At 41.4% G+C, this 25708-nt stretch overlaps 2 protein-coding genes and 1 non-coding gene across 3 annotated transcripts in view; 2 read left to right on the top strand and 1 right to left on the bottom strand.

Annotated features, from left to right (window-relative positions):
- LOC112217594 (afadin-like) overlaps positions 1-896 on the top strand; it is a 132740-nt gene extending 131844 nt beyond the window's left edge. Inside the window, 2 exon segments of the mRNA XM_042300715.1 lie at positions 48-132; positions 320-896. Coding sequence (XP_042156649.1) covers positions 48-132; positions 320-476 — 242 coding nt within the window. The 3' untranslated portion in view covers positions 477-896.
- Positions 897-6845: 5949 nt separating this feature from the next.
- On the top strand, positions 6846-6928 carry trnal-cag. The gene has a single exon. It is a non-coding gene; the product is annotated as a tRNA-Leu (tRNA).
- A 31-nt stretch (positions 6929-6959) lies between these two features.
- Positions 6960-24714, bottom strand: tdrd15 (tudor domain containing 15). The gene is made up of 6 exons (XM_024378007.2): positions 24636-24714; positions 16177-16253; positions 15892-15945; positions 8851-14915; positions 8610-8668; positions 6960-8274 (listed from the first exon to the last, which is right to left on the bottom strand). The coding sequence occupies exons 3-5, from the start codon at positions 15921-15923 to the stop codon at positions 8655-8657; spliced, it is 6111 nt and encodes a 2036-aa protein (XP_024233775.1). The 5' UTR covers positions 15924-15945; positions 16177-16253; positions 24636-24714; the 3' UTR covers positions 6960-8274; positions 8610-8654.
- Between the last annotated feature and the right edge of the window lie 994 nt (positions 24715-25708).

The raw sequence follows: 25708 nt of genomic DNA, 5'->3' as shown, positions 1-25708 counted from the left end.
ATTATTAACTAATGTGCTCTATTTCCCCAATGAATGAATTCATACAGGATTTCATTCATACACTGGAAACGCAACCGGGGTTGTAGGATCAGAAGAAGGTTACAAGGACCTGCGAGAGAAGTGGACAAAAGGGTGAGGCCTGCCATGCATCTCTCTCTCTTCATAAACAGAACATTCAACTGGGTCAGCCTCCTAAAAAGGAAACGCCTGAATGAAGGATCATCAGAAACTTGAGACATTGTCGTGTAGGAATTCTGAGAACTCACAACGTGGTACAGTATATGTTGTAGTCATATTGTGGTTATTTTTCTCGTTGCAGTGGTCAAGAACAGGAAAACACTTTAACTGGAGAAGCGCCAGAGAGTATGACCTTCAAGGAGCGCCAGCGGCTCTTTTCCCAAGGGAAGGAGGTGTCTAACAAAGTCAAGGCCTCACGGAAACTCATGGAGCTGGAAAATGAACTCAATACAAAGTAGTAGACTGGAGCCTTAGCAAGACAGACCGCCAAGCCCCAACTCGGCAATGAGAAAGAGCCAGGTTTTGTTTCCCAGTGACTCTCCTTTTTTGTTTTTTTATTTAATAACTGGACCATTACGTACAATTGAAATGTATCATTGCAATAGGAGACATTTATTTGCTTAATTTCCCTCTTAAACTGTCGAAGCTATATTAAAATAAACCACTGTAAAAACGTTTTAATTATACTAGTAAGACACATTTGAAATCACGTGACGGGGGGATATATTAAAATAAACCACTGTAAAACGTTTTAATTATACTAGTAAGACACATTTGAAATCACGTGACGGGGGGATATATTAAAATAAACCACTGTAAAACGTTTTAATTATACTAGTAAGACACATCTGAAATCACGTGAAGGGGGGGGATATATTTTTGTTTGTAAAATGATTCTTGGGTTAGGGATGAAAAGTTTTGCTTATTTAAAAAAAAAAATGTAATAGCTTACTGTAATGTGGAATATTTTATGGTATTTTATGCTCCTTCTGCATTACATATTTTCACACTTAATTTCTCCTTGTTTAAATAAATGCCCAGGCTTTCCATACCAGACTAATCATTTTAGTTAAACTTCTTATACGCAGTGGAGGCTGCTGAGGGGAGGATGGCTCATAAATGGCTGGAACTGAGCAAATGGAATGGCATCAAACACATGGGAAACTTGTTTGATATATCGATACTATTCCACTAATTCCGCTCCAGCCATTACCATGATCCCGTCCTCCCCAATTAAGGTGCCACCAACCTCCTGTGACTCAGTGATTCAAATGGAGTAATGTTGTCCATTCTGGTTTGTGATACACTGTTCTTCATTCCTTAGAATGTGGGTTTAGTTTTGCTCCAGCTGTTACTGGAAGATGCTATGTCTTCACTATGACTTCCACATATATAAACTGGTTTACTGGGTCCTACTGGGGGTCCACTTGAGTGCACACACACACACTGTAAATATCTCTCTCGTTCCAAACAGAACTTATACTTCGTGATAGTAGCAACTCTCATTTGGTATTCATCTTCAGAAATGGACAGTTCAGACTTTATAGAAGTGTGACGTAGGAAATTTAAACAATTAACTCCTATCTTTTGGTTCTCGCTGTCAAGTTTTTTTATGTTTTCTATTCCCCCCACTTTTTAGTATTGATTTTCTTTGAATTGAATAGTCATTTGCAGAGTTGTGAAATTTGACAAGTTGTATACATCACCAGTATGAGGGAAATTACTTACACTGTCAGTTCAAATGATAATAAAAATCAAAAGTAGGAACATTGTTTGAACCTTATGTAATGTACTTGCACAGATTTTGTTTATTTAAAATGTTTGAGCCTTCTGTTAAATCTATAAAACATGGAATACATTTGGATCTATAAGGCTACTGTAGGAAACTATTTGAAGGATTTGGGCAGTATGCTATTTACATGAAGTAAATCTCTCCAGTCTTAAACCCCTACATCTCTTCATTCACAGCTTTTTGATCCATCTTGTGTAAATATTCTTTTCAGGAGAACATGTGCCAGATTTCACTGTTAACTTTAATTGTGCATAAAGTAATGGTGGCAATATCCTGTTTCAGCTTCGAAGACTGTATTCAACTTTGTTTCTCATTTTAGGTTACACATTTTAATAATTTAAATTGTTTTGCTTGAGCCTTTTGTAAATCATGAATAAATACAGATTTTACAAAATGCTGGAACTTCGTTCAAATTTGTATAGAAATAAATGCAAAAATGTCAAGATTTTACTGAGATACAGGAATTAAATGTGTTCGGCCCTAATCTATGGATTTCACATGACTGGGAAGATGGATGCACATCTGTTGGTCACAGATGCCTTTAAAAAAGGAAGGCCTGTGGGTCAAAGAACCACCATTTACCTCGTGCAGTGCAACATCTTCACATAGACATGATCAGGCTATTGAATGTGGCCTGTGGAATGTTTTCAAACTCCTCTTCAATGGCGGGTGCAAAATTGCTGGATATTGGTGGAAACCGGAACACGCTGTAGTACACATCCCAAACATGCTCACGTGGGTGACATGTCTGGTGAGTATGCAGGCAATGGAAGAACTGGGATAATTTCAGCTTCCAGGAATTGTGTACAGACCCTTGCAACATGGGGCTGTGCATTTTCATGCTGAAATGAAGTGATTGTGCATGACAATGGGCTTTAGGATCTCGTCACACTACCTCTGTTTTCAATTTGCCATTGATAAAATGAAATGGTTTGTTCTCCGTAGCTTATGCCTGCCCATACCATAACCCCAGTGGTGTAGTTTTTACTATTTATGACTACATTCCTAAAGAAAATAATGTACTTTTTACTCCATACATTTTCCTTGACAAAAGTACTTGTTGCATTTTGAATGCTTAGAATGACAGGAAAATGGTTAAATTCACACACATCTAAAGGTAACATCCCTAATGCCTCTGATATGGCAGACTCACTAAACACAACGTGTTGGAGTGTGCCATCTAAATAAACAATGTGCTGTCTGGTATGTTTAATATAAGGAATGTGAAATGACATAGTATCACTTTTTTGATACTAAGTATATTTTTGCAATTAAATTTACTTTTGATACTTATATTTACAGCAAAATACTACTTGAGTGAATGACATTCACTTGAGTCATTTAAAATTAAGGTATCTGTACTTTTACTCAAGTGTGGCAATTGGGTACTTTTTCCACCACTGCATAACCCCACCACCACCATGGGGTACCCTGTTCACAACGATGACCTCAGTATACTGGTAGCCATCGGTGAGCATTCGCCCACAGAAGTCGGCTACGATGCTGAACTGCAGTCAGGTTAAGACCCGAGTGAGGACGACGAGTACACCCAAGACAGTTTCTGACATTTTGTGCAAACCCACAGTTTCACCAGCTGTCTGGGTGGCTGGTCTCAGATGATCTTGCAGGAGGAGCCAGATGTGGAAGTCCTGGACTGGTGTGGTTACGCATGGTTGTGAAGCCAGTTGAACTTACACCCAAATTCTCTAAAAAGAAATTGGAGGTGGTGTACGGTAGAGAAATTAATATTAAATTATCTGGCAACAGCTCTGTTGGACATTCTTGCAGTCAGCATACCAATTGCACGCTCCCTCAGCTTGACACATATGTGACATTGTGTCCAAATGATAGATAGTCTTGTCCCATTTCTGCAACTCCCCTACGGACTCGGGAGAGGCGAAGGTCGAGAGCCATGCGTCCTTCAAAACATGACCCTGGCAAGATGGACTGCTCATTGACAACACTGATCGCTTAACCCGGAAGCCAGCTGCACCTATGTGTCGGAGGAAACACCGTCCAACTGGTGACAAAGGTCAGCTTGCAGGTGCCGGGCCCGCCACAAGGAGTCGCTAAAGTACGATGGGGCAAGGAAAACCCGTCCGAGGCTAGGCCAATTGTGCACCTCATGGGTCTCCCGGTCACAGCTTGGTATCGAACCCAGGGCTGTAGTGACGCTGTGTCACTCAGGAGGCCCTCATCAGCTAAATTTTGAGATGGTGCGATCGGCTAAGACACTAGAGGCCAGCCACCCAGACAGCTGGTGAAACTGTGGGTTTGCACAAAATGTCAGAAACTGTCTTGGGTGTACACGTCGTCCTCACTCGGGTCTTGACCTGACTGCAGTTCAGCGTTGTAGCCGACTTCTGTGGGCGAATGCTCACCGATCGGCTAAGACACTAGAGGGCGGTCACGAATTTGTGAGGCAGAGGTCCCTAGTTCACGCCAGGTATGAGGCAAATCGGGAGGCAGTGGTACTCACTAAGCAAGCAGAATTATTTCCTTTAAACTAGCAACTACTAATGAGCCTCATGGCATTTGTTATGCTATCTTGAAAGCTTGTACTCTTCAGAAACGTTAATATTAATTAGCTAGCTAAGCTATCTGATAACAGCTTCCCAGTAATCTATATGCATAGGAAGTGTAGTGTACTGTTTTTAAAATTATACTAGGGTAGCCTAGTGGTTAGAGCGTTGGACTTGTAACCGAAAGTTTGAAAGTTCAGATCCCCGAGCTGACAAGGTACAAATCTGTTGTTCTTCACCTGAACAGGCAGCGAACCCACTGTTCCTAGGCCGTCATTGAAAATAAGAATGTGATCTTAACTGACTTGCTTAGTTAAATAAAATATGTGAATTACAAATCAGCCTTTAACTTAGTTAAATCCTGTTTCTAGTCTATTAGTTACAATGTGTAACCATTGATGTCCCAGGACCAAGATTGGTAAACACTGTTGAAGTGTATAATTGTAATACATACATGCAGACACAGCATCATTCAAATACTGGAATTTGATACTCCTGGTATTGAATATGACTGAAAAATAATGTCAGACATTCATACCTGAACTGCACCTTTATTTGCCAAGGTAGAGTACATGATCAGTGAATATGTTAAATGTACAGGCTACAATGTGAGGATCTCATGCATGGTAATACAAGGCAATTATATTCTACTCATTCAGCCTGTTTTTAAATGGATACAACTGGCTATGATAGCTGAGGTTCATAGCTAGGTTCTGAACTAATACGTATACCAAACGTTTGGGTCCATACACAGATCGGCTACATAGCTAGCTACACATCCATTGGCATACAGGTAATTTTATCCTCCACTGCACAATAAGCAAGAACATAGCTAGCTACGTTATTTCATCTATCTGCATGGCAAATATCAGCAAGACAAGCTTACAAATGTGTACATTCAATTAGCAGTAAATGCTTTAACTAGCTAGATTCTTTACATCCACTGTTTCACAAGACGGCAGCCTAGTTTGCTAGTTATTTCAGGAGTCCCTAAAACATTAAATAACCAGAATTACAATTTCATACATGTCACAACACGCATAAAGCTAGTTATCAGGCTAATGTTAGCTCGTCAGCTAGCTTGCTAAATCGCGATTTTCATAAATGAACTTTGATTTTAAAAAATGCATAATTAGTTTGTCTCTACAGTAACTAATATATTCCTGTCAACTGTACATTTTTTGCATGATTCGTTATGACGTTATAATCCCTTACGTTTGCTTCCGTCATAGTATTTTTGTCAGCCATCTTTGCTGAAGAAAGTCCAACCCTCCTGATATTTCATCAAACGTCGATACAGATAGTTGACATGGGTTGTAAAAATGTTGCAACCTATTATTACTACCTGCACTGCAGATTTCCATCAACACACATTCGTATTCAGATGGGACAGGTATATTACGATATACAAGACTTTCCCTTATGAATGTAGCACAACCACCACCCTGTCCAGTTGAACTGGCTAATGTTACTTCACCTCTCTTTCTTTACAGCATTGGTTAATAGAATATGGTGTAGATGAGACCATGTGGTCGCATCCAACACCATTCCGCTCTGACACATCATTACTTTTGGTATTCAATACCTTCGCCCTCTTCACTAGAAGTCCCACTGCAGTCAGTAGCGCTTATAGCAGGGCCATTATTTTTCCTTTTGCAACAGACCATCCAAGTCCTTGACTATCAACATTTTGTTGAAGTTAAAAACGTTTTACCTTTATTTACCTAGGCCCAATGACAGCCTACCCCAGCCAAACCCTAATGACGCTGTGCCTATTGTGCGCTGCCCTATGGGACTCCCGATCACGGCCAGTTGTGATACAGCACATGATCAAACCAGGGTTTTTAGTGACGCCTCTGGCACAGAGCTGCAGTGCCTTAGACAGCTGTGCCATTCGGAAGCCCAACAAACCCACCAATACCATCAGAACTATCATCCATTTGGACCGCAGTCCGCCAGCCATAATACAAAACTATTGATTTCGTTTCGGTTCTCCACAAACACTCAAACTCCGAGAAGCTCCCTCTACAATAGCGAGCATCAATGGGTATAACTTGATATCAAGAAACGCCCATTTACAAAACGCCCCGAATTGCGGGCTGCAATTACACCCTTCCCGGGCTAGCAGCAGTAGAGAAACAATGTAGCAGTCGAATACGTAGACGGCGCTAGCACTAGCAAACAGAATAGATGCCTTGCACGAGATGCTACGTTGCACCCACATAATGATCAATCTATGGTTGAAATGAACTGGCCACCAAATGCGCAGTTAAAATGGGCAAACTGCGCTGAAATTAGCCACATCCAGATAACACGAATTGCTGATGTCAATGTCTGCTAATGTAATGCTAACAAGGAAGTCTGCACGAGAACATCTTACGATAGCACGTAATTTTTAGACAGCAATTTAGCCTCCCATAAAAATGAAAACCAGCATACAAATGTCAACAACCTATAGCGTGTGTATATTGTTGTTACAATATTAGTGGTCTCAAGTCATTATTTCCTTACATGTCAGGATGGCCGAGCGGTCTAAGGCGCTGCGTTCAGGTCGCAGTCTCCCCTGGAGGCGTGGGTTCGAATCCCACTTCTGACAGCACATTTTTGTGTTCAAGTGTAGTGTCCTGAAAACATTCACATGACGGCTTTTAAATGTGCAAAGCATTTGTTTAATGAACGATTGTTATACGTGTGGATTCTTTATTTAATTATTCACAACCAACTGTGTCATCTCTAACAAATAACTAAAATAAGATTAAATGGTATCAATTATTTAAATGAGTAAAGTTCTTTCTCAAAGACAAACATGTTACTTGCAACAATTATTTAAATTGGTAAGGTTCTTCTGTCAAAGGCATACATGTTATTTGCCACAGAAATAACATCGATTACAGTACAAACCATACTGTAAAGACAGATGTGCCATCAAAACCAAAGAAAAAAAAGTAGGCCTATCAAATCACATCCTTGACTAGTCAGTAGTCATAACATTTTAGAAGATTGTTGCCTACATTTTATAATGTATAACTGCTGGAAAATGCTTGAAAAAGGTATGCAACTCAACCTTTAAAAACATTGTCAACAACTATGCAAATATCCAAACCATATTGTTTCATAAGCAAAAGGCAAAATATAATTCAAAAGGCATTCCACTTCAGTTATTTATTATCCACAAATATCAAGACTAAGGGCTAGATTCTATCAGAAGTGTCAGAGGTGGAACTGCGCTAGAGCTGTCAAATCCAAGCAGCTCCCGCCATTATTACCTAATGCAGACATTGCCATTGGCTACACAGTCATTATGAGAAATCCCATGCAGCCTTGTTCACAACTTCAAACACTGGGATGTGAGGTGTAATCTACACCTCAATGAGGCTGATAGAAATCCTCATTTTGTTTAATGATTTTCAAATTTGAGTGATTATTTCTATATAGTCTACACTTTCTCATGTTGAACTTTAAAGCGAGTGGAACGGGTGTAGCTTCATGACAAAGATTACAAAAGCAGCAGCTCACCGATTTGACAGCTCCATTTCAATTACAACTCTGACACCACCAAAACATCAGCTGTGCAAGGGATCATCTATCACTGTTTAACATTTAATCTGGTTGAATCTAGGCCTAAACTGTACCAGTCCAAAAGCAAATTTGTAGCAACACATTTGATTTTCTTTCAGATATACTGCAAAAAGGAGATGTCATACTGAAATCTTAATTTAGATAACTTAAGCCATCCTTAAAAATGTGAACCACTGATATAAATACAACCATGTGTAGAAAAATAGAATATAGAGGATTATAACTGCTGCATTAATCTTGACCCAAGAGAAAATTCCAATCATCAGAAGCATGATGGCTTGTCGTGCATTTAGTCTTTCTGAACGAAAATGTCTGGAATAGTGTTGTAGTCCTTTGCTCCTCTTCACGCGCTTGTCACACAACCTTTGAGATAAAAATAGTACTATGGAATGTCAATGTTGGTATGGACCTAAACAGTCAAATATGTTTTTTTAAATTGAACCTACCCCCGTAAAACCCTAACCCGGACAACGCTTTGCCAATTGTGCGCCGCCCTATGGGACTCCCAATCACGGCCGGTCATGATACAGCCTGGAAATGAACCAGGGTCTTTATGACACCTCTAGCACTGAGATGCAGTGCCTAGACCGCTGCACCACTCTGGAAATTAGTAGAACTAATCAAGCAAATACACCAGCTTAATACATGTTTTTGGTTAAGACCAGTCATAAAATACATCTTATTTATAGTGTGATTACCTGATATGGAGTAGCGTCTCACTGGTAGTCACAACTAACCAGTAGTCACATCAGGGCACCTGTGAAATGTAGAATGGAGGCGGGGGGGGTTAATTATAATATTTAATGTATTCCCTTGCATTTAATAGTAAAACATTAGAGGGTTCAAAGATACAATTGTAATTAGGCCTATACCAAGTTACATTTAAAATGTCTTACCCAACATGCAGAACAAAAAAAATTAGCGGGTGAAAGTACTTACAATGTCTTGTTCCAGTCATTGTGCTACAGTGTGTCATCATCTCTGCTCCTTGGCCATCAGGGGACTCAGTAGCACGGGCTGTCTTCTCGCTTGCTTTTTCAAATCCTTGACCATGGAAGGCAGCCTCACTTGAAGTGTGTCCATCGAGTTCTAGTTCTTCATTCAGTCTTCTCAGGAATTTGTTCGTCCTAGGTGGTGTCATTTCCGGTTCCACTTTGGATGTTCTCTCTGCACGACTCATGCCTTGTTTCTGTTCAGGGGCTCTGATGGGGCGTTGTTCTTGAAATCTCAGTCCAAGCATGATGTCGATGTATTCTGCATGGCCAGCATCAACCAGGTCTTTAGCCACGTGAACGCCATCTGCTACAATGTCCACCTCCCAGTGTGCTTCAGAAATGTACTGCCTGAAGTATATTTGAAGGTTTTTCTTACAGATGCACTCTTGAAAGAAAACAACTGCTTCATCTGTCCATTGCCCCTCGACTGATTTTACTCCTCTCAAAGTGCATGGATATGTGACCTTTGGTAGCCTGGTCAACTGGTCAGGAAGTCTTCTCAGCTCAGACCAATCTTTGTACGGCATGTCCACACAATGGCCATAGTCAACCAAATTGATCACAACCACTGTGCTATCGGAATGGACGATTTCAGCTCGGCACCATTTGTTCTTACTATCAGACCTCACAAGGCAGCATGACCCTGGAATTAGGTGTTCTTCATGCAATGGCAACAGCTCCTTTGGAAGATCCTCAAGAATCGTAGACACATTGTTCATGATGAGAAGCAAATCTTCCAGAACAATGTAGAATTCACTTGGTGTGGTGACTGCAGCTGCAAAGCCGGAGTATCCCAGATCCATGTTCACTGGGGAAAGGAAGAACCTCTGGGGACTGTTGTCCAAGTTGGAGTTTTTCTCTTTTGGGGTTACAGTTTGAGTCTTTGTGGGGATTGGTCTTTCTTCAGTAAATTCAGAAGTTGCTGTCTTCATTTGCTGAACCAGGAACAGTCCATTTATCATGATTTCGACCATCCACAAGTTATCAGCTTCAGAGTAGGACACAAACATCAGTTTTACATCCTTGCCTACCATTTGTTTCAGAGTTTTCTTCAATATCTCATAAGCGTCGCTGATAGGGAGGTCAGGGCTATTCCACTTGCACAAGACTGCTTGCACAGGAGTTTGCTTGAGGTCATTACAGAGGTCTTTGATGCAGCCCATTGGGACGTCCTCTGCAGTGCCATGATCCACAAGGAACACAACGCATTTTCCTTGGTCAATAGATGCATGCCGTACAACTGCTCTGTGCCACTGGTCGTCTTTGGTTGATTTTGCCAAGCATTGAAGGCCTTCTTTGACATTCTTCTCAGACATGACTTTGCACTTAGACAAATGTTCAACTATGAGATTCTCAAGTACAGTAAACTGTTCTGTGGTGCTGTGGAGTCTTAGATATAGATCTCCATTCTCCAAGATGGACAACAATGTCCCACTCTCTGCCTGTCCGGCTCTTATATCCTGTGATGGAATGGCCATATCCTTCACGGCCTCCATAGATGGTCCAACCGTTGTTGATTGGAGTTGATTGGAGTCCTGGTGTTTGCAAATGTCATGTTTGTGCCTAGTTGGCGAGGGCCTTGGGGACACATTCTGCCAGACCTTTTCACCTTGAGCAGTGAACATAACCCTCTCAGAATATGTATTGGACTGCCTATTGTCCTTGATGGTTACTCTTGTTTGCTTTTTAACTGTGTCAACTAGGCTTGCACACAAAGCTTGGACCTGTTCATTTTCAGTCACATCATTGTCAAGTGTTGGGTTATCCTGTTGGATCTCAACGTTAACCTCCCACTGTGTCCCAAAACGACTGACAATTTCAAACATGAGAGGTTTTCCCATTACTGCATCAGTGAAAGAGGCATCACTTTTATAAGAGCCACTGTTTAGCAATGAACAGGGTATGCTTAGTCTATGTTGTGACAAAAAAACACTTGTCAGAGTGTACATTTTGTCCTTAGTCACAGTGGCTGTATTTCCATAGTCAACAAACTCCACCTTGAAATGGTCATTAGATGCATTATCTGTCACAACTGCACGGTAAAGTGCACCATCCTCTTCATATTCAGCAGCAACAAGGTTATTCATTCTAAAGTCCAATGTGCTGTTCCCCATGGTTTCTTTAAACAGCTCAGTGTTGAGGTCTTCTCTCATTTTCAGAATGGATTGTTCATCATCTTGCATTTGGATAAAAAAGCTGTCGAAGTTATTGATATGGGAAACAAACCCCAGACCTCGGAATCCAGACTTTATTTTAGGATTGGAGGGTAGTTGTGAAAGTTTTGGCAATTGGACGGAGCAAACGGTTCCTGTGAGTTTGGAGGAACGGTCTACATGTTGATCCGTTTTTCCTTCTGTGCTTTGCTCAGATTTGAACTGAGCGATTCTTTCACTTTGCCCTTTCCAATCTTGCTGGGCATCAGGACGCTTTGGTGGGTTTGCTTTTTGAGCATTTGAAGACTTCTTATTTTGATGTTGGTGATGTTGGCTGCCCTTGCATGTGGGTTTCAGATGCTGTCCCGCTTGAGTTTTTCCAATTTTGTTCTTCGTTTGTTCTTTGTGTCCTTCATGACCAGTCACAGGTCTACTGCTTTTCTTCTCCTTTGGTTTTTGACTTGCAATGAGCTCCTTGACTTTCTCATTGATGTTTATGCCTCCATCAAACAGATCAAAAAAGACTGTCCCATCCTCATTCTTTCCTGCAACGACAGCTCGAAGTGGCTTGTTGAGAATGGATTTCTCTAGCCATTTGTTGACATCTGCAAAGTTGTCCTCTTTCGGGATTTGAGAGAGACTGCATCTTAATGCCTGCATGGGAGTGAACAGTAAATCTGCTGAATGTCTGGGAATAGATACAGCATTGTTTTTTTCAACAATATGCATGTTTCCATAGTCCACAAAAAACACATTTAGAAGCAGCGTAGTAGATTGAACAGGGCAAGCCACACCCCTGTACCATTCACCGTAATATTTTGCCAGGCAAAGTTTTCCGATATCAGGCCCAGAGTTGGCACGCAGTATTTCTTTACTTTCTGTGGCGACTTTCTCCATCAAGTTGTCGATCATTTCAGTATTTCTGTCCAACTGGCAATACATCTCCCATGGACTGCACACATGAGTGACACAGACTTGCTCTTCACTTCCACATCTCAAGTTGAAGGAAGAATGGACAAAAGAGTCTGGGCATACTGATGGCATAAGCTGCATAGGGGTTTGCACTTCTCTTGCAAGACCTTTTTCCACAAGCTTCTTTGTTGCATTCTGTTGAGTGTTGTGGAGGTCGACAACATTGCACAGGCCCTTGTTTTTCACATACAGTTGAGCGTGTATATAGCATGTCAACTTCACTGACTGGCCTTGAGCGAAGTACTTCAGTAAATCGCATGCCTCTCTGCCCCAATCACTATCACTGCCCTTTGTAGGTTCAATCAAGTTGTAAAGGCTACATCTAAATGCTTGCCCCTCAAGATCAAGGAATTCTGGCACTATTGCTTGAAGATTGTGCACGCTCTCTTTTGATATAATCCCGTAGTCCACAAATATAATTTCAACTTCATCTCTCTGTGCTCCTATAATGCAGGCCCTATACCATCTGCCGTCATCTTTAGATTTGGTAACACAACAGGAATCATTTAACTGCACAGGAAGTGTGTGTGCTTGGTAATACCGCTGAATCGCTTCCATCATGTCCTCCAAGTTGGGGATCTTGCTTTCCAGCTGGCACCAAAAATCTGAGGGTGTGTTGACGTGAGAGCATCGCACAACTAGCTCACTTCCGGGCTTGAATGTCTGTGCTTTGAATTTCACCGCTGGTGCCTTGTCTTTTAGGGTGCTTGACTTCGGGCTTTCAGGTTTCTTTTCACAGCCAACCAATTTAGAAATTTCCCATGTCTCTTTGGGAGGTTTCCTTGTAATTCCACTTGTGCTTGATCCATTTGTATGAACTTGTCCTTTTTTACCGGTCTTCGGTTTCATCATTTTCTTCTCCATCTCGCTCTTAGGTATCACAGGCGCCGAAGGAGTGTATTTCCAAAATTCTGCATGATTTGTTGTGGTCAAGAGCTCTGTGATGCTCTTTGATGCTCTTTGTGATGAGTTGTTTTCACGCTCATACAAATCAACCACATATAGATCTTTCCTTATGTGGACAACATGCACAAGGAGAGTTTTGCTGGAGACTGCTCGTCGGAAGTAGTCGGTTGCAGAGATCGTCCATACATCGTCGAAAGGCATGACATTCACCAGAGAACAACTCAGGGCAAATGCTGGTTCAATAGCAAACTTGCCCGGGATCTGCTTGATGCACATGCGTGGTACCTTTTCTGTATTTCCAAAATCAATGAAAAATACTTCAGCTCCATTGTCAAGAGTGTCTGTCACCATTGCTCTGTAGTAATGCATATCCAGCTCATACATTGCACAGCAAAGTGCACCAGGCTCTGGATTCTCCAGAATTTCTTCATCCAATTGGACTTGGCTGAAGTGCTTGGCCATGTTCTCCATCATCTCTTCAAAGTCTTTGTTGCGTTTCTGTGTTCTCAACCAGAACGCACCTGGATTCAGGACATGCTCCACGTATCCTTCAAACACAGAATCCTCTTGCATTTCCTCAACAATGACTGAATTATCCATTGCTTGGATTATTGCGGTCTCATAATACAGGTAGCCATTTAGAGGGAAAGCAGGCTCACTTTCAAGAACAAAGTCACACTCCCTTTGTCCAGGGACATCTTGAATTGGCCCTGCCTCAACAGCTGCATAGTCTTCAGCACTGAGCACTGTGACCGAATAGAGATTCTGCTCTTTGTCAAAGCCATTGATTTCAACATCTAATACTCCACCCAGCAATCCTTTCTTGAAGCAAGTCAGCTGCTGGATCTTCACTGCCTTATCTTGTCCATTCAGGCAGGAAAGAGCGCACGGGAATGCCATGATTGGTGTTGAGAGAAAATCTAGTGGAAGCTGGAGGACATTCTCAATTTTCACAGACTCACAGAATCCGTAATCAACAAACAATACTCTTACTTTAGAGTTTACAGGGAGAAACTGCACAAAGCCTCTATGCCACTTCTCATCTTTTCCTTTGACTGAGCAAAGCAAGCCCATATTTTCTGCTGGCTGTAGACTGGGGTCTTTGCTCTTGGACTCACAGGACAACGCCAATTTGTCTGACATCCGTTTCAGATCTTTTGCCATACTTGTCATTTGACAGTAGAATGTAACAGGGTTCACTGCAGCGGTTACCCTAACCCTCACTTTTTTGCCAGTGGTCAACTTAGGGCCTGAAAATGACAGAATATCCTCAAAACCCTTCAAGCTGGATGATTTGAATGAGAATTCTTGTCCACCTTGCTTTTCAATCAGTAGATCTGGGACAGGTTCAATGCTCTGCTTGAGTGGTACCTCTGTCAACAATTCCACCAAGAGAAGGAATGTGTCTGTATCCATGTGTTTCCCTAAGCTCAGCCTAAAGAGATCCTTGTTGATATCTGGGGCTTCTAGTATGAGGACTTTGTGAGGAAGAAAGGCTTGGATGTATCCTTTGACATGACTTCCAATCAAGGAAGCAAAATACGTCTCTGAAAAAGAATCCCAATTTTCTCTCAATGGTAACACATTTGCAAAGAAACCACAGATGATTTTGGGAGGAAGCATGAAGAGCTCATCCAAAGCTGTGGCCAAATGGCTGACATCAACACTCAGAACATTCCCATGGTCTATGAGGAACACGTCAAACAATTCTTTCTGTTTGTTCTGAACCCTTCCTCTGTACCACCGGGTAGATAGGACATCCTCTACCAAACAGAACTCCCCCACTTCCACCGCCATCTGTTTTTTCCGTGCATTCTGTATTTCCACTTGCAGTATGTTATAGTCCAGTTCACATATTGTGAGATATTGGCCCTGGAAGTGCACCAGTGTATCCCCTGGGTTGCAGCTCACATGCGTTAACTGTAGGTCCACAGGCCACAGAGCACATGGTGCAGGAAGACTTGAATCATCCCGAGGTCTGGAACAAAAATAGCCTTTATTACTTACGTGTTTGGAATATTTATTGATGCTTAGGCCTAATTGTGATTTTTTTTGGTAACTGGTCTTGATTCTAGTATTTTATGTAAGACCTACATCTATATCAAAACATAACCAACAGCACATACATTTTGAGTATTATAGTTCAGCTGTAAATATGTGAATTATGGTTGTAGGTAAAACTGGTGGTGAGATGAAAGGGGATCCCTGAGGAGTTAACTATAATAAATCATAACAATTCTGTGGACATCTTACTTTTTTGTTGTTGATGTTTGAGCTATTCATAATGAAACCAGTTAACATGAGGTAAAATATTACAATGGATTTACTAATGTATACCATGGCTTTGATGAATACTCTACTATGATGACAATGTGTGTGCAGGGCCGTTTAATGAGACACTTTGAACAATTATTACATTCTAAACCATGATTATTACATTTACTCCAGTCATAAGAAATTAGGGTTGTGCTTACAAATACACTTTATTGGATAGCGTTATAATCCAACTCGCTAATCCTTAAACACTCAAACTGCATCCCTACACCATTTACTCGACATTGTGTCTATTTACAACTCTTTGAATCTTTTTCATGTCACAGAGGTGTCACCAATCACCACAATAAGTTGTGGAAGACAATCTTTACACAAATGCTTCAAAATCGCAAGTTCAGGACATGTAGCCCATCTGTATTGAGAGGGTCAGAGTCAAGACTGCATATGCTTGAATTGAAAAGACGAATGCACTTTCACGACCCTCTTTATACTTCAACAAGCTTGTGACCTAAAACCCATGCGTGTGTGTGTGCGCGCGCTCTTGCCCTAATGATATAAATTCAGTGCGTGGTTATATTAAGTCATACCACGGTGGTTGGCATCATTAACTATATCTCAGCATTTGCATCTACATCATAATGTAGGCTAATATGGGCATTGTTCAATCACTTTCTACATACTTTCTATTTTCTGAAGTCATTCTCAACAACATTGCGACAGAGAGCGGAACCTTCCTAAAAGAAAACAAACAAAAACATTAAATTATTATACATAATAGCAAATCAAGGAAGAGGCTAAAATGTGGCTGTCAGCCTTCTTTGAGGAAAAATAGCATATTGAATATGCCATTCCAGAATTTCTACTAATACAACTAGGCATGCACTTCAACTCATCAAACATAGATATACCCTGAAATTATGCTACCATTTAGTTAACCAGGTTCTCATTAAAAATAGTAATCTTACCTTAAAGTCTTCAGCTAGCTAAAATTCACTTGATCACAGAGGGGGTTCATCATGAAGCGGAGCCTTATCCCGAGTGACTAGGAGGAAAAACTATATTTAGAAAATGCATAACACTTCTGTTTGGTTAATTAGTCTAGGATGATGTAGCTAATAAGTCTACAAAATGTGTGTAGCTACTAAGGGGGTGCATTGTGCTTAGAATGAACAAGTCAGACCCGAAGATGCATGCATTTACAGCAAATGATTTAGCCACTTAGATAGCTGCCATTATCTAGCTAGTTAGATACACAGTGCATTCGGAGAGTATTCAGACCCCTCGATTTTTTCCACGTGTTATGTTACAGCCTTATTCTAAAATTGATACAATTATGTTTTCCCCTCATCAAGCCACACACACACACACAATACCCCATAATGACCATGCAAAAACAGGTTTTCAGAAAAGCTTGCAAATTTAAAAAATGAAATATCACAAGTATTCAGACCCTTTACTCAGTACTTTGTTGAAGCACCTTTGGCAGCAATTAGCATCGAGTCTTCTCGGGTATGACGCTACATGCTTGGCACACATGTATTTGGGGAGTTTCTCCCATTCTCCAGAGACGGTCGATCGGTTTCAAGTCCGGGCTCTGGATGGGCCACTCAAGGACATTCGGAGACTTGTCCCGAAGCCACTCCTGCATTGTCTTGGCTGTGCACTTAGGGTCGTTGTCCTGTTGGAAGGTGAACCTTCGCCAGTCCGAGGTCCTGAGCGCTCTGGAGTAAGTTTTCATCAAGGATCTCTCTGGGTCTCAACCCCACCCTGTGCAATTGGGTTCTGGCCTTTCAGGCCGCCCCCAGGTGGTGAAGGTAGGAAACAACATCTCCACGTCGCTGATTCTCAACACTGGGGCCCCACAATGGTGCGTGCTCAGGCCCCTCCTGTACTCCCTGTTCACCCATGACTGCATGGCCATGCACACCTCCAACTCAATCACCAAGTTTGCCAATGACAGTAGTAGGCTTGATTACCCACAATAACGAGACAGAATAACAGGGAGGAGGTGAGGGCTCTTGGAGTGTGGCATCAGGAAAATTACATCTCAACATCAACAAAACAAAGGAGATGATCGTGGCCTTCAGGAAACAGCGGAGGGAGCACCCCCATCCACTCCCCCTATCCACAAACAGGACAACAGTGGAGAAGGTGGAAAGTTCAGTTCCTCAGGGTACACATCACTGACAAACTGAAATGGTCCACCCACACAGACAGTGGGGTAAAGACGACGCAACAACATTTGGCTTGTCACCTAAAACCCTCAAACTTTTACAGACGCATAATTGAGAGCCTTCATGGGTCGGGCTGCATCACCGCCTGCTACGGCAACGGCACCGCCCACAACCGCAGGGTTCTCCAGAGGGTGATGCTGTCTGCACAACATCACCTGGGGTGTCCTGCCCCCCAGGACACCTACAGCACTTTGGTAAAAGTTCATTTGTGGAATTTCTTTCCTTCTTAATGCGTTTGAGCCAATCAGTTGTGTTGTGACATGGTAGGGGTTGTATACAGAAGATAGCCCTATTTGGTAAAAGAACAAGTCCAAATTATGGCAAAAACAGCTCAAATAAGCAAAGAGAAACAGTCCATCATTACTTTAAGTCATGAAGGTCAGTCAATCCGGAACATTAAGAACTTTGAAAGTTTCTTCAAGTGCAGTCGCAAAAACCATCAAGCGCTATGATGAAACTGGCTCTCATGAGGACCGCCACAGGAAAAGAAGACCCAGAGTTACCTCTGCTGCAAAGGATAAGCTCATTAGAGTTAACTGCACCTCAGATTGCATCCCAAATAAATGCTACACAGAGTTCAAATAACAGACACATCTCAAAGTCAACTGTTCAGAGGAGACTGCATGAAATCAGGCCATCATGGTCAAATTGCTGAAAAGAAACCACATCTAAAAAGACACCAATAAGAAGAGACTTGCTTGGGCCAAGAAACACAAGCAATGGACAATAGACTGGTGGAAATCTGTCCTTTGGTCTGATGATTCCAAATATGAGATTTTTGGTTCCAACCGGCATGTCTTTATGAGATGCAGAGTAGGTTAATGGATGATCTCTGCATATGTGGTTCCCAACGTGAAGCATGGAGGAGGAGGTGTGATGATGCTTTGCTGGTGACACTGATTTATTTAGAATTCAAGGCACCCTTAACCAGCGAGGCTACCACCATCCCATCTGTTTGCACTTAGTGGGACTATCATTTGTTTTTCAACAGGACAATGACCCAACACACCTCCAGGCTGTGTAAGGGCGATTTGACCAAGGAGGAGAGTGATGGAGTGCTGCATCAGATGATCTGGCCTCCGCAATAACCCGATCTCAACCCAATTGAGATGGATTGGGAAGAGTTGGACCGCTGAGTGAAGGAAAAGCATCCAAAGGGTGCTCAGCATGTGGGAACTCCTTCAAGACCGTTGGAACAGCATTCCAGGTTAAGGTGGTTGAGAGGATATAAATTGTGTGCAAAGCGGTCAAGGCAAAGGGTTGCTACTTTGAAGGATCTAAAATAAAATAGGTTAATACATGATTCCATGTGTTATTTCATAGTTTTGATGTCTTCACTATTATTTTACAATGTAGAAAATAGTAAAAATTAAAAACCCTTGAATGAGTAGGTGTGTCCAAACTTGACTGGTACCGTACTATATATTTTTTTCTTTGTCATTTTTGGGTATTGTGTGTGGATTGAGGATTTGTTTTTATTTAATCAATTTTAGAATACGGCTGTAACGTAACAAAATGTGGAAAATACTTTCGTATACAGTGCACTCAAAGTATGTGGACACCTCTTCAAATGAGTGGATTCGGCTATTTCTGCCACACCCATTGCTGACAGATGTAAACAATCAAGAACGCAGCCATGCAATCTCCATAGACACGCACTGGAAGTAGAATGGTCTTACTGAAGAGCTCAGTGACTTTCAACGTGGCACCATCATAGGATGCCACATTTCCAATTAGTCAGTTCGTCAAATTTCTGCCCTGCTAGAGCTTGCCCGGTCAACTGTAAGTGATGTTATTGTAAAGTGGAAATGTCTAATAGCAAAAATGGCTCAGCCGCGAAGTGGCAGTCCACACAAGCTCACTGAATGGGACCTCCGAGTGCGTTGCATGTAAAAATAGTCTGTCCTCGGTTGCAACACTCACTATCAAGTTCGAAACTGCTTCTGGAAACGACGTCAGCACTGTTCGTCGGGAGCTTCATGAAATGAGTTTCCATGGCCGAGCAGCCGCACACAAGCCTAAGATCACCATAAGCAATGCCAAGCGTCAGTTGGAGTGGTGTAAAGCTCGCCGCCATTGGACTGAAGCAGTGGAAATGCGTTCTTTTGGAGTGATGAATCACACTTCATCTGGCAGTCCAACAGACAAATCTGGGTTTGGCGGATGCCAGGAGACACTACCTGCCCCAATGCATAGTGCCAACTATAAAGTTTGGTGGAGGAGGAATAATGGTCTGGGGCTGTTTTTCATGGTTTGGGTTAGACCCTTAGTTTCAGTGAAGGGAAATCTTAATGCTACAGCATACAATGACATTCTAGACAATTCTGTGCTTCCAATTTTGTGGCAATAGTTTGGGTAAGGCCCTTTACTGTTTCCGCATGACAATGCCCCCGTGCACAAAGCGAGATTCATGCAGAAATGGATTGTCGAGATCGGTGTGGAAGAACTTGTTCTGGCCTGCACAGAGCCCTGATCTCAACTCCATCAAACACCTTTGGGATGAATTGGAACGCCGACTGCGAGCCAGGCCTAATCGCCCAACATCAGTTCCCAACCTCACGAATGCTCGTGGCTGAATCGAAGCAAGTCTCTGCAGCAATGTTCCAACCAGTGGAGGCTCCTCAGAGGAGCAGGACCATCCTCAGTGAATTTCATAACTGTAAAACGTTTTAAAAGTTACCCTTTTTAGGTAAAGCTATACTAAATATATTCACGTCACCAAATAATTGAAAATTAAAGTCTACAGTACTGTCGTGTCTTTGGCTATGCCGGATTAAGTGATATGACATGCTATTCTATAAAATAATTTATCCGTAATTAATATTACCTGATTGAGCTAATCGTGTAAATGTAATTAACTAGAGAGTCGGGCACCACAAAAGAATATTTATAGAGCTGTTATCTTCCGAATAAACTCTAAGACCTAGTTATATTTTACATCAATAGCAATCAATATTAATCGGCATCTTAATTCTGTCTCAACCAAGAATTTACAACTTTCAGATATCTGCACGAACCCTCGCTAACAAGTTGAATCAGCCATACAAAATTGGGTTTAATTATTTATTTACTAAATACTTAACTAGTCACACAGAATTACACATACTTAAATCATAACTTGATTCCAAATTACGTCATAAAGGAAAATGTCCCTAGCGGGCGGAACAGATATGACAGCTGGTTACACAAAAAAAAAAGGGGCTGGGTTTGAGTGAAAGAGCTGGAAGACTGAGGTACAAAGGGCGAAGCTGTGCTATCGTAAATACAGTATCTTATGCATTCTAAATTACTGCCCATTTGGAAAAGGAAAATGCAATAAATATTTACTCAGCTGCGCTTCGGTAAGTTGGTGGTAGATGGAAGGCCGTGTTGCCCAACCGAGTCCTTTGAAGAATGTCTCTGCTGGTAAATGGAATACGTTGTAGTAACGTCGTTGTGTGGTAGACGGGATACTCTGTCTGTTCCTTCCTAACCCTCGTTTGCAGCGGCTGTTGCTAACTCAACGGCTAGGAGGTATCACTTCTGTAGTGAATAAGAGTTCAAAGTTCATACCATTCGCAACCAAAGCTCACGCTGATGTTGGCTTCGTTCTGTAGTTATTATCTGAACCATTCTGACATCAGACCGTCCTCGGAACAGGAGGTTATATTGTCATCAAGGCTTTATATAGGAAGGGAGAGGAGGGTGTGTTTGAAAAGTTTTATAGTCCACGTCCCTTCACAGGGGCGGGCCACTGATTGAGTAGAGCCATATCTTATGAAAACCCACATTTTAGAAGCTAAAAATCACATTTCATCCCCTCACGAATAATTTCATATTCAAACATTAAAATTGAACAACAATTCCATGTGAATCCGATAACTCTGATGTGTAGACTTTCCACTGTAGAGTTTGTCATCTTATCATTGATGAGAATGTCTCAGATGACAACCGAACTGACATCATATTCATTAAGTACCACCGCATATGTTCAATTGGTCAGATTACCAGAATATAGTTAATTTCCCCCCACCTTCTGATGTTCCCAGAATCTCTATGTTAACCATGGGTTTTGCAAATGTAACATCAGTAGGGTAGAGAGAGGAAAAAGGGGAAAAGAGGTATTTATGACTGTCATAAACCTAGCCCCAAGACCAACGTCATGACAGTAGCCTCAACAGTACTCTGTAGGGTAGCACCATGGTGTAGCCGGGGGACAGCTAGCTTCCATCTTCTTCTGGGTACATTGGCTTCAATACAAAACCTAGGAGGCTCAAGGTTCTCACCCCCTTCCATACTAATACAATAATTATGACAACTTCCGGAGAACATCCTCCAACCTATCAGAGCACTTGCAGTATGAACTGACATGTTGTCCACCCAATCAAAGGATCAGAGAATGAATCTAGTACTAAAGCATAAGCTACAGAAAGCTAGCATTGTAGTACATACAATGTGGTGAGTAGTTGTCTCAAAGAGAGAAAGACAATAGTCTAACAGTTTTCAACAAATGTATTTCCTCAAAAATGGAGAAGCAAGAGATTTAATTGTGTTTCAGTTTAATTTACTTTCCAGTAGCTAGCAAATGCAGCTAGCTAGTTTAGCCTGCTCAAAAAGCCTGCTCTAACAGAGGGATGCTATGTTAGCTAGCTGGCTATGACTATCCAACACAACAGTGCAACTCTTCCAAGGTAAGCCTTTGGCTTTACTATTTTTTTTGCCATCGGGGCCTGCCGGTGTAACTGTTAAAGTGCCTACTGACTATACACTAACGTTACTGCATGATTGCAGCGGGTTTACTAACACATTAGTTCTATTAGCTATGTTGACTATGACGTTACTTTAGCTAATATGGTGACAACTATGTAGGGCAACTATGTGTGTAGGGGTTATGATATGGTTTGGAAAGTTTTTTTCCCGCCTGGTCACATACAGCTGATGTGTTGTGCATTGAGGTCCACAAACGAAGGGAAAAGGTGAGAGGAGGAGAGTGCATAGACATGAGAAGGAATACAACGTGGCAGCTATGAAAGTGAACTGTGTTAACGAGTGATCAGGGGTGTATTCATTCCGCCGATTCTGTTAAAAAATGTTTCTTAAATGGAAGCAAACACAACGAAACGGGGATAAACATATCTGAATTTGTACAATAGTAACTCTCGTTTGCAACTGTTGGACTAATGATTACACTCAAGATCACCTAGATGCAGGCAAGAGTGTGCAAGGCGGTATTGAATGTGTCACCTCAAAGTCTTATCTCGACCTGTGCGTACCTATGTTGCCTTCTCGCCCACTCCAATTTCGCTCCAGTAGAATTCACTTCAAGAGCTTAGGGAGTGCCCACCCCCAGCATGCATTTGTAGTCTACTTGTGTGCTGCTACAGCCCCTTGCTTTTGCTACTGTAATAGAGTTCGCTATATATTTTTATTAAGAAACTGATAAAACACAGGTGCTAAATCAAGGTAACTTACAAAGATGAGGCCAAAGAGCAAGAGATGGAGTGCCGTTATGTAGTGTCCACAACTAAAGAATCAATGTGGAATCTGAAAAGACAAGGATCCCAAAAGTATGATGGTGTACTTACTTGCACATGCTAAAAGAAAGGAATGAGATGGGTAGATAACTAAGTGTGGCATTGTAGCGAAGTATTTATAAACTAAAAATCAGATCTCAAACATTCTTCATTTTCGAACTATTACCTATACAATTGTCCATAATTGATGTTGGCCCAATAGATCTGGCATGTTCTTTGAATGTGGGAACTTTCCGTTTTGATTAGGTCATTTTGCCTAAAAACCTTTAGGCCTACCAACAACAACAACAAAAAACTCTGCCCAGCCTGGCTAGAGTGGACAAAAAGGTGTTTAGCATTCCCAGAGGCTCTGTAAATGTGGAGAGGACATTCTCTGCTGCTGGCTGGTTCTCCAGGCACTGTCATGAGCCTGAAGCCACAGACTGCACAAACTCGTGTTTCTAAAAATGAATTCAAAAAGGCACTAAGAAGTCATTTTTATTTCATTCTAAGTCACAGCCTATATGCGCAATTTTAAGTCACAGCCTATACGCGCAAACTGCCTATATGCGCAAAATATTAACTATAATGATTTAATAAAAACGTTTAAACGCTGTGGCTTTATGTCTTGACCTGTTGAAATAATATAGCCTAAATAATAAATGTTTCTACTTAGGAGCCAGACAGGGAGCCTGACCTATTTAGTGTTTGTATGCTGTTAAACATGACATGTAGCCTATTTGAAATTATGTTCACTTCTTACATTCACATTTTCATGTTTATTCAAAATACTCGTAATTCAAATCCATATGGTTTGGTTTCAATACGTAAAACAATTATTAGGTCCAGGTAGTCACAACAAATAGATGGATGTTGGTTAAATTGTGATTTGAATGAATGGATCGAATTTGGAGCGGGAGTTTTTGTCTCTAAGTGTGGTGCAGTTTTTAGCGGAGCTGTAGGAAAGGACATGGGGCACCAGAGCAGTGCGCACCACGGAGAGGGGATTTTAATCAACTCCGCTTATGGGCTCTGCTAGGTTATAGGAACCTCAATGAGTATAGGGAAAATTAGAGCGTCATGTAGTACCCTACACCTATCGATGTAACATTGAACTGGGTGAATGGAATATGAATGACAGGCATCCAGTGTACTATAATAGGAAAAAAATGAAAATAGTCTGTGTCCAACATTAGTGGAAAGCCTCCCCACAAGAGTGGAGGCTGTTATAGCAGCAAACGGGGGACAAACTCCACATTAATGCCAATGATTTTGGAATGAGATGTTCGACGAGCAGGTGTCCACATACTTTTGGTCATGTAGTGTAAACGTTAGCTGGTGCTACATATCGACCTCATATGCGTGTCATGATGAGCAGTAGAACTAACCAACTAACACATCGAATGTAATTCCCAAAGTCAAACATTACTTTAGATATGGCTACGAATTTAGCTACTATTAAAAGCTTAGACTATAGTTACTGTAAAACATTTCTGTCTGTGCTTGAGACAACTTCCCATTTCATTCACTAGCTAGCTAGCGAGCAAACGTTTGCCATTCTCCGCATGGAAATTAGCGAGCTAGCTAAATTACACAACTACTACACATGGAAGGTGACAGGTAGCTAAAATAAACAAGATAATTCAATGACAAATAACACGTTGGCTGCCACGTTTTTGTTGTTAGAAATTACTGTACCTTCGTTTCAATGAAGACACATCCAACTTCGGAGCAGCAGCCAACAGCCGTGACCGTAAAAAGGATGGAGAAAAATCTAACTTCCTGCCACCTGCTGCATCGGGCAATTTAGAACTTTCTCCCCTTAGAGAAATGAGGTGAGATTTTGCCCTGAAAATAGTAGATACAATTCTATGGTATTTCATGACATTTCAGAATAGAAACATATTTCTTGTGTTCAGATATAATTTAAGCGCAAAAGGAAAAACGAATGGCTTGTCTACACTAGAGGGGGACATTTCTGTTAGCAATTGCCATAATCACCCTGCCTTGGACAACTAGGCCTAATTTATGTGTTTAGGGCGGCCTGCTTGTTGCTCCGAACCTGTTGCATTTAGGTATTTCGCATATGCCTATGGGAAATCATAATTATGTGTAGACAAATACACTGCTGTACGTTCTATCATTTTCAATGAGGCCTACTAGTTATAGAAAACATATCTGTTTATGCCATGACGCCCTGGCAGGCTGGGCTGGCTGAGTGCAAACCTAGGCTACAGCAGACCAAAGAGAGATTATGTTTTTTTAGTTAATCATTGATCGTCTGAATCAGCCCCCCCGTCCTCTGCAAATATGATAAATGAATACCTAGGCAATCACCAGTGTGACGTCGGTGTTAAACCACAGCACAGGTTTAATTGACTCTGGAAGGTAGTATCAGAGTAAGAGAGAGACTACAGAACTGCACTTTACCTTTTCTATTACAAGAAAATATTTTTTATTATCTTATTCCAAGAGAAAATGGCAAACGAAAACGTTTGACCTTGCAGTGTGGGCAGTTTCCTTGTCCTATTATGAGAGGATCAAATTGGGGGGAAAGTAATTTTTTTGAGGGATTTTATTTGTGAGGATAGGATAGTTCCCCTCCTGAAGATAATGTGTACATTTTCTAACACATGCATTTAAATGTTTAATTTAAACAATTTTTCATTTGTTTTCTTTTACTTTCACTTTTTATTTTGCATTTAACATGCCTATGAAACGGAATACAGGAAGCCCGATCCAGGATGGACAATTTCTTCATGTTCATTCAC

Source organism: Oncorhynchus tshawytscha, linkage group LG18 (genome assembly GCF_018296145.1).
Source record: "Oncorhynchus tshawytscha isolate Ot180627B linkage group LG18, Otsh_v2.0, whole genome shotgun sequence".
Taxonomy (NCBI): Eukaryota; Metazoa; Chordata; class Actinopteri; order Salmoniformes; family Salmonidae; genus Oncorhynchus; species Oncorhynchus tshawytscha.
Note: the sequence above shows the minus strand (reverse complement) of the source record. Positions and strands in the feature narration are given on the sequence as shown.